Raw genomic sequence first — 9,850 nt, forward strand, 5'->3', positions numbered from 1 at the left:
AATTTTAAATAACCAAAAAAAAAAAAAAAAAAAAAAAAGAAAAAAAAAATAAAATTATATATAATATATTTGTTTTAAAAGATATATTGTTTGAAATTACATATGTATTAATATATTAAATTATTTTATAATAATTAAACTAATTATAACTTAAGCTATTTTAAATTTGAATTTCATGTTTTAAAAAAAACGAAATATAAAAATAAGAAAGAATTAAATGTATATTTTCACATTTCTTTTAATTATTTTTTTTTAAAAAAAAATATTATTTAAAAAATAGAACGTTAAATTATATATATATATATATATATATTTTATTATTTAATTTCATCTTCATTTTTTTTTGTATCAATAAAATTTAATAAAGTAGACCATGAAGGCCTATATTCATGATTATAAATTAACATATTTTTTAGAAGAAAAAATAATTCAGGTTTTGTTATATAATTTTGAAGGCTTTCTACTTTAAGTTGAAACATTTTCTCAGCATCAATGTAATTGATTATATCTTCTTTCATTGTTAAAATATAATAAAAGCATAACCCTAAACAAAAAATGTCGTTTTTTATAAAATATTTTTCTATATGCTTGATTTTCTTTTTGTTTGTTTTTACAATCTTAATTTTTTTATTTAAGTAAAAAAGGAGTTCTGGTGATATATATTTTGGTATTTTTTTTTTTTTTTGTATAACATAAAAATAAAAGTTTAATAATTTTATTTTGGGAACAAAAGTTCCTATTAATATATTATAACCGTCATTACTAATGAACAAATTAGTAGGTTTTATATTTCCATGTATTATATTGTTACTTTCTAGATAGGCCATTAATCTTACAATATTAGACAAATTTTTATAAATTATATTGCTATCAAATGCATATATTAAATACTGATTAATATTTTCAATGATTTTCTTAATGTTACCATTTAAAATAAAAGGAGTTAAAAATCCAGCTATATTAATTTCTTTATTATAATGTTTCTTTTTTAATAAAATAATATCACTATAAGGTAAAATACTTAATTTCTCATAACAAATTTCTTCTTCGTTTTTATTTTCTCTTTTATCTTCTTCATTATCACAGGTATTTTTACAAGACTCTTTATATTCATATAATATATTTTGAATGTTCCTTCCTTCATTAATAATGGTATTTATTTTTAAACTTTCAGTATTCGATTCGCAATATATAAATTCTCTATTTTCAATTATAGTTTCCTCACTTTCTATTATTTTTATATTGTATAAATATGTTTTGTACTCTCTTTCTTCATTTTTCTTATCATGCATACTTTTTTTTTTTTTTTTTTTTGTTAAATTTTCTCTAATGTATTCTTTTTTTAAATATTCGGTTAAACTACTATTTTCAACATTAAGAAAAGGACAATCCAGACGAAACATATATATTGGTTCATTTTTTATTATTATATCAAATTTTTCATTAATTGTCTTTACTTTTGAAAGTTGATCTTCAATATATTCTTTCTTATCATTTAATCTTAATGTTATTTGATTTGCTTTTTCTATTTCACTTAAAGCTGCATCTTTATTGTATTCCAAATCATCAGAATCATACTGATCATTTTCTTTTTCTATATCTTGACTTATATCATTAGTAATATTTAATAATTTTTTTATTTGATTTAAATTTTTTTTTAAATTTTTCTGAACTATATTTCCATTGTATTTTACAATATAACTATAACCAAATTTATTTTCATAACCTTCATTTTCAATCACATAAACAAATTCTTTTGGCCATATTATTTTACTTCTTAAAAGACCCCATTTGCTCATTTCTGTAAGTATTATTTTTAGAACATTTATCTATTTTTTTTTTCTCTTTTTTTAATTTTAAAAAAACAAAAAAAAAAAAAAAATGTTGTAAAACAAGATAAAAAGTTGTTAAGAAAAAATCTGTACCATTTCTATAAGAAATTTTACCACCAAAAATGAAACAAAATTAAAATTAGCATTTTATAAAATAAAAATTACATATATATTTATATTTTTATTTTTTTTTTTTTTAAAATAGTGTTTAAATATATTTAATTTTACAATAAAAAAAAAAAAAAAAAAAAATTAAGTATTGATTTAATTGTTCTGAATATACGCATTCATTTTTAATTTTTTAAAAAAAAAATTTTATGTATAATTGTAAAATTTGTTTTCTTGGATTATATATATAAATGTTCAAATATTTTAAATAGATTTGATTTCATATATTTTTTCACAAATCATTAAAAAAAAAAAAATAAAATGAAATAAAATAATTAATCATCAAATGAATTTTTTAGCATATATATATATATTTTCATACATAAAACTTGTTTAAAATTTATTATTACTTTTATAAATGAAATATAATTATTAATTTAAAATTAAAATTACTAAAAAAATAAAATTAATTAATTTATATAGCTAAAAGTAAATAATTATATGTGTTACACATCTGAATTATACTTAAATACATAAAAACAAAAAAAAAAAAAAGAAAAACAAAAAAAAAAATACCTGAAAATATTAAAATTTAAAAAGAAAATTTTTTGATTTCATTTTCGATAGTAAATTTTCTAAAACTATACAAAAAATGTCCCTGAGAAAAAAAAAAAAAAAAAAAAAAGAAAAGATAATATAGAAATTTTATAATTATTTCTCTTCATTTTTTTTTTAATTTTAAAAACTATTCATTTTTTATATTTCTTAATTATTTACAAGGAGTTTCTAAAATTACGCAAAATTTTAAAATTAAAAGAAAGAATATAACAACTTTTTATATATAAATTTTTTACTTCATTAGTTTTTAATCTATATCTAACAAATAAAATAAAATAATAATAGTAATGCTATTAATGATTAATAAATTAAAATGAAACTTTATTAAAAAAAACTTATTTAAATATATAAAAATTAGGTATTTTTTTTTTTATTATTTTTGTCCTTTTTTAATACTTATAAGAGACAGTATTTAAATCTTCTTTAAACACATCATAAACAATTAATGAAAAATAAAATCTTTTTATTTTTATCCATTCAAAATTTTCATATAATTTGTCTATATCTATTCTAATAAAAAATGAATTAAAAATATATATTTTTTTTTTTGATGAAATATATTTTTTCATTTATTTTATTGTATTTTTTTTTTTTTTTATTTTCTTACTCCCCCTTTAAAATACTTAATGAAGTAGAGTAAAGATCATCACTTTTTTTTAATTTAAACTTGTGCAATTTATCAATTTGTAAACCAAAATATTGAAAAATTTTATATATATTATTATTTGATTTTAATATTTCTTCATATATATCAAAATGAATTTTTAATGATACTTCTGAATTCATACAAAAAACAAATATCATTAATAAACTGTCTGTAGGAAATCCTTTAAAAAAAAAAAAAATAAAATAATAATAATAATAAAGCATAATATAATTAGATATAAATAAATACTTGTAAAAAAAATGATAAACTATTTTTATTATTTGTACCTTTTATATATGTATATTGAATTAATGAATAATTGAAAATAAAATCAAAAACATTAAAGATAGAATAAAAATAAGAAGATAATTCAGTACAAGAAATATTATCTTCTTCATTTAAAATGTCATAAACATAAAAATTATATTGTTCTTCATTTATATTGATGATAAATAAATATTTAATTAATTGCACGAATAAGTTTTGAAATAAATTTTTGTTAAATTGAGTGTCTTTAAAAATTAATAAAATTGTTATAAAAGGAAGTGTAAAAAAAGATTTTTCATCTTTTTTATTATTTATAAACTTATAATTTACAAGCAATTTATTAAAAAGTTCTTTTTTTTTTTTTAAGTCACACTTCATTAATATATCAATATTGATGAATTCATTTAAGAATTGAAAATCAAAAAAGTTACTCATTTTATATAAATTTAAATTATAAATTTTAGAAAATAAGTAATGGTAATAAATCTGTTCCTTTTCATAAGGTATAATAATTAATTTATTTTCAAATAGGAATTGAAAATTTTGTTTTATTTCTTTTATAATTTTCTCTTTTTCAAGACTATTTTCAATTTTAAAAAACTTAAGTGTATAAAAGAAAAGCAAATCAAACATATCTTTTTTTGTTTTAATTAATTCTAAATGTATAAATTCTAATATAAATTTACATAATTGAAAATTATGTAATTTCGTTTTCAGTTTACACATTTCAAAATTATTACTAAATATTTTTTCTAAATAATTCTTATCACAATGATTTAAAAAAATCAAAACTTTTCCATCACAACCTATATCATAATCATAAATAGAAAAATCATTTCTATTATTACATAAATCATTTGTTGCATAAATTTCACTATCAATATAATTATCAACATCAATTTTTTTTTTTTCTAATACTTTTTTTGTTCGTCCACATCTACCAGCCATTTGAATAATTTGATCTTTTGTTAAATATGTATTACCTAATCTTAGACTTCTAATAATAACTGTATGAACATTAAGATTAACTCCCACAGATAAAGTCGTAGTACAACATAGACAAAAAAGAATGTTATTTTTAAAAGAATTTTCAATAATTTCTTTTTCATTTTTATCTAGTTGAGAATGGTGAAAAAAAATTCCATTCAAAATTAATTTTTCTAAATTTTCTATTTTTACATTTAATTTTTTTAATTCATTTATTAAATGTATTCTTTTATCTAGTAATCTTTTATTTATACGATAATTTTTATTTTTTAAATAGTAAGGTAATACATTACTTATAAATGAAGCAACTTTTTCAGTTTTATCTCTTGTAGGACAAAATATCAAAACATTTTTTTTTAGAATTAATTCTTCACTTATTAAATAAACTAAATGATCCGGATCAAGTAAAAATGGATTATCTAATTTTCTTTCAATTTCATTTATATTTAAATCCTTATAAATTATATTTTTAATTTTATATAGATATTTTATATTATATAATTTCTCCTTACTTACATATACTTTAGCATTTAACCATTCTCCCAACTATTAAAAAAAAAAAAAAAAAAAAAAAAAAAAAAATATATATATATATATATATAAATTATATATATTATATAAATTATATATATTATATAAATTATATATATTATATAAATTATATATATTATATAAATTGTGTTAAAATAAAAAATGTTAAATAAAATGATCTTATTTTATATATATGAGAATTATTATAAAAATAATTAAAATATGTATAAAAAAAGATGATAATAATATACTTGATCAATGTTTGATAATGTTGCTGAAAAACTATAAGTTCTTATATAAAAAAGATGTTCATAATTTTTTTGAATAAATTTAATTTTGGTTAATAATGATTCAATAAAAAATCCTCTATGTATATCATTTATATAATGGATTTCATCAATAATAAATATATAATTACATTTTAAATTATTCTTAATAATTATATTAACTATAATATTAGCTTGTTCATATGTACATAAGGCAATATCTGTTGACATATTATATGAATATCCAGTAAAATTTAAACTATTAAATTTTTTTATATTTAATGATACTGTATTATTTCCAAGTAGTTTCTCATAATAATCACTTTTTTCATTAATTAAAGACATTGTTGGCAATGATAATACTACTCTATATCCTTTATACAAAATAAATCTAATAATTAAAATATCATAAATAACTGTTTTTCCCATACCTGTTGTTATATTAAATATAAAATTTTTATAAAAGATATTATTATTACAAGTATAATTTTTATATTCATTCTCTTTATCCCTAATACTTTCATTTATTTTATTATCTTTATAATATAGACATTTTATATCTTTTATTTCAGATTTCTCTATAGGTAGAAAAAAATCAGAATCTAATAAAAAATTTACATTTTCTTTTTTTCTATGGACAAAAAATTCTTCATCATTTTTATTTTTCAAGTTATTTTCAATTTCTTCATTATGAAATATATTTTTTAAACATTCAATTTGATCTTTATATAGTTCATATATTCCTATATTATTATATTCTCTAAAAAAAAATATATATATATATATATTTATATATATGTATTGTTTACATATATTTAAAAGTGTATCAAAAATATACTTTATGATTGAATCGGGTATAAAATAATACTCGAATTTTTTTTCTTCACAATTAGAAATATCTCCATTAATTTTAGACTCATTTAATTTGTTATAAAATAATTTTACATTATTTATTGAAGAATTATTTCCTGTCTCTATTAAAAATTAAGTAAAGAAAAAAAAAAAAAAAAAAAAATAATTCTTTGATTTTTTTTTTTTCTTTATTGGTTTCCATATATATACATTTTACTTGATATATTCAATTCGTTAAGAATATTATTATCAAATTTAACTATTTCCTTATATGTATTCTAATTAAAAAGGAAAAAGAAAATTAAACAAATTTGTTTGTTGGAAATTATGTTTTTAATTTATGTATATATATTTTTGCTAACATTGGTGTAAATATGCCCAGATAATGAAACATAAATTAATTGTTTATTATTTTCGTATATTTTTTTCTTATAAATTCCTAATCTGAAATATAATATTCATAATTATTTATAAAAAAAAAATTAAAAATAAAATATAAAAATATTAATTATAGCAATACAAAAGTGTAACATATATATATATATATATATATAATGATGTTATTTCTTATTTCAATTATAAAAAAAAAAAAAAAATCAGATACACATTAATGCGACTAACAATTTTATAAAATTAATTAAATATATTACATATTATTTTAAGCATTTATAACATCATTAAAAATAAAAAATTATCTTTATTTCTTTATTATTATTATTTTTTTTAAACCTTCTATGACAAATTAATGGATTCGCTTTTTTTTCTTTTTTTTTGTTAGATAACATTATTGTATAATAAAAGAATCAAAAAAGGAAAATAATTTATAATACATTTAAACCTGTTTATTTAAAAATGTTATAACATAATTATTATACATTTATTTTTTTAAATATTTATTCAAAGAAAAATTTTATTATTTATAAATATTATTGTAACTAGTAATATGCATAATATCTTCTTTATATTATTATTAAGATATTCACTTAAGGTTTTATTAATTAATTATATATTTATTAAGCTTTTTAATATTTAATAGTCTTTTTCCGTATATTAATCTCGTTGTTCAAATATTTAAAATTTATTTTTTTTTTCTTTTTTTATATGTTTTAATTTAGTTTTTCTTTAATAGAAAAATATCGTAATATATAATGAAGTATTATGAACCTTAAATTTTTTTTAATCCAATTGTATATACATATGTACATCCTATTTTAATATTAAAAAATTTTCAAAATTTTTTTTTTTTTTTTAAACAAATATTTTACAAAAAAAAAAGAAAAAGAAAAAAATCTAAACTAAAATTAAAAAAATAAATACACGGTATTATTAAAAAAAAAAAAAAAATTTTTTTTTTTTTGTTTTAATTTTTTTACATCTATAAAAGAAATATTCTAATGAAGAAATCATATATGTAAAAATAATTTAATTTTTAATATTTATCTTTTTTATAAAACTACAGAAATGTATATAAGATAATAAAAAAAAAAAAAACAAGGAAGAACATAAAATCTATATAAATATAATGGTAAAAAAGTGAAATTAAAATTACATATACATATATTTTTATAAGAAATTAATTTTTTTTTTTTTTTTTGTTTTAAAAAGAAAAAATTATGTATAATAAGTTAATATTCATATATATAATATTTGCTAATAGTTTAAAACATATTAATTTTTTATATTTTTTTAGGAAGAAAATTGTGAAGTTAATACGAAATCATCGTTTTTTGATGATGATATTTCTATTGAATCTAAAAAAGAAAAAGAATATGAAATTAAAAATAACAAAAATGAACAAATTAAAGAAGAAATGAAATCAATTGAAGTAAATTTGAATAATGAAATGGAATCAACAATTATTATGAATTATAAAAAAAGAAAAACTACGAATTTAGATGAAATATATTATTCACTGAAATTACCAAAATTCATAGATGTAAACTCAGAAATAATAAAAAAAAAAAAAAGTTATATAGAATGTGAACAAGAAGAAGGTGAAATTGAATCTTTAAACAAAAATAAAAGTTCTATAATATCTTGGTCATTTGATGAAGAAATGTATAATAAAAAAAAAATTGAAAATAATAAAACAGATAAAGAAAATGAAGATAAATTATTTTTTGGTGATGATATTAATATAAAAAATGATAATAATGAAGAATATATTGACAAGATTAATGTAAATGAAAAAAAAATTTTTGTAAATAATGAATTAGAATATTCATGTAAGAAAGAAGATGAAAATAAATTGTTTAATGAAAATGATGAAAAAGACCCAAATAAATCAGACGAAGTTAAAGATAAGGAAGAAAATTTAAACTCCTTTTCTACTAAATCAAATAAATTAGATAAAATTAAAAAAGAATATTCAACAGATGAAGAATCTAATTTTAACGAAAATATGTCTGATCTAACTAATTTAGAAGATTTATATGAAAAATATGAAATTGAAAATAGTGATATAATGAGCATATCAAGTAATGAATCTAATGAAAATATGAAGGATTTATGTAACAATTTAAAATATTTAGAAACGAATTCTTTTATTGTAGAATATGAAGATGGAAAATTTATTTTTTTTGTTAATCAAAAACCATATATATTAGAGGAAGATAATGAAGTTAATTATTTAATTGAAAGTACTGATCAAAATATTAAACCAATACATTGCAAATTGGAAAAAAAATTTTTTGTTAAATCTTTTACTACAGAAGAGCAAATTATACCTTCTAGTTTAAAATTGAAAAAAGAAGATATATATTACTCACTTGATGATAATATGAAAATAAATGAAGAAATAGAAAAAATATAAGTTAAGAATTTTCAAGAGATTCAAAAAATTATAAGAAAGTTGTTCTCCATACTATTTTGTTTTATTAAAAAAAATGTCATTCAAATACAAATATTAACATATTTTTAGTGCTACTTATATATACATAATATTTATGGAAAAATGTGAATCTTTTTTTTAATAATTTTATATTTGCATATTTAATTAATTTTGGAAATCCTTTATATCTTAAATAATATACAGATTAAAAAAAAAAAAAAAAAAAGAAGATAGTTTTAATTGAAATGAATTTATACTTAATATTATTTATTTATTTATTTATTTATTTTTTTTTTTTTGTAAATATGATTTTAAATTTAACAAAATGGCTAAATATATTTCATTTTAAATACGTCTGAAAGTTATACTAAATTTTGTATTGTAAAAATATATTCTTATTAGTCATTAATTTTTATTATAATAATTTTATTTCCAACATTTACACATTTCATTTACCTTTTTTAAATATATAAGGAAATATATAGTATTTTTATTTATTTAATTTTTTTTTTTTAAGTGTACTAAAACATTAAAAAAAAAGATATTATATATCTCTTCTATTTTTTCTTTTATTCTTATCTAAAGGCTGATATATATGATAAATTTATACACATTAATTCATTTATAAAATTTTTTTATATATTTATAAATTCATTAGTACATTTAGATATTATACATAAATAAGCTAATAACGTACAATTTAATTATTTAATGGATATTTTAAAATATTTACGTTTATGTATTTTAAATATTTTCAAAATACTTTTAATTAAAATATTGAAATATTAAATTTACAATTGTCATTAAATATAATAGTAGTATATTATTTTTATAACTGTTTTATGAAAAAAAATTTAATAAATAAATATAAAATTTGTATATCATAAATTTATTAAGTTGCAAAAAAAAAAAA

General features: G+C 15.6%; 3 protein-coding genes across 3 annotated transcripts; 1 reads left to right on the forward strand and 2 right to left on the reverse strand.

Moving 5' to 3' along the window:
- Positions 1-317: 317 nt before the first annotated feature.
- Positions 318-1,799, reverse strand: PGAL8A_00243200 (protein kinase, putative; the record flags this gene model as incomplete). The annotated part of the gene is made up of 1 exon (XM_028671168.1): positions 318-1,799. One exon carries the CDS (start codon positions 1,797-1,799, stop codon positions 318-320), a length of 1,482 nt encoding a protein of 493 aa, XP_028527847.1.
- Positions 1,800-2,525: 726 nt separating this feature from the next.
- PGAL8A_00243300 (DEAD box helicase, putative) lies at positions 2,526-6,892 on the reverse strand (the record flags this gene model as incomplete). The annotated part of the gene is made up of 10 exons (XM_028671169.1): positions 2,526-2,598; positions 2,718-2,816; positions 2,955-3,068; positions 3,166-3,385; positions 3,492-5,004; positions 5,241-6,015; positions 6,094-6,229; positions 6,325-6,385; positions 6,470-6,551; positions 6,837-6,892. The coding sequence occupies 10 exons, from the start codon at positions 6,890-6,892 to the stop codon at positions 2,526-2,528; spliced, it is 3,129 nt and encodes a 1,042-aa protein (XP_028527848.1).
- Positions 6,893-7,629: 737 nt separating this feature from the next.
- Positions 7,630-8,919, forward strand: PGAL8A_00243400 (conserved Plasmodium protein, unknown function; the record flags this gene model as incomplete). The annotated part of the gene is made up of 2 exons (XM_028671170.1): positions 7,630-7,632; positions 7,798-8,919. 2 exons carry the CDS (start codon positions 7,630-7,632, stop codon positions 8,917-8,919), a joined length of 1,125 nt encoding a protein of 374 aa, XP_028527849.1.
- Positions 8,920-9,850: the final 931 nt, after the last annotated feature.

Source organism: Plasmodium gallinaceum (genome assembly GCF_900005855.1).
Source record: "Plasmodium gallinaceum strain 8A genome assembly, contig: PGAL8A_v1_76, whole genome shotgun sequence".
Lineage (NCBI taxonomy): Eukaryota > Apicomplexa > Aconoidasida > Haemosporida > Plasmodiidae > Plasmodium > Plasmodium gallinaceum.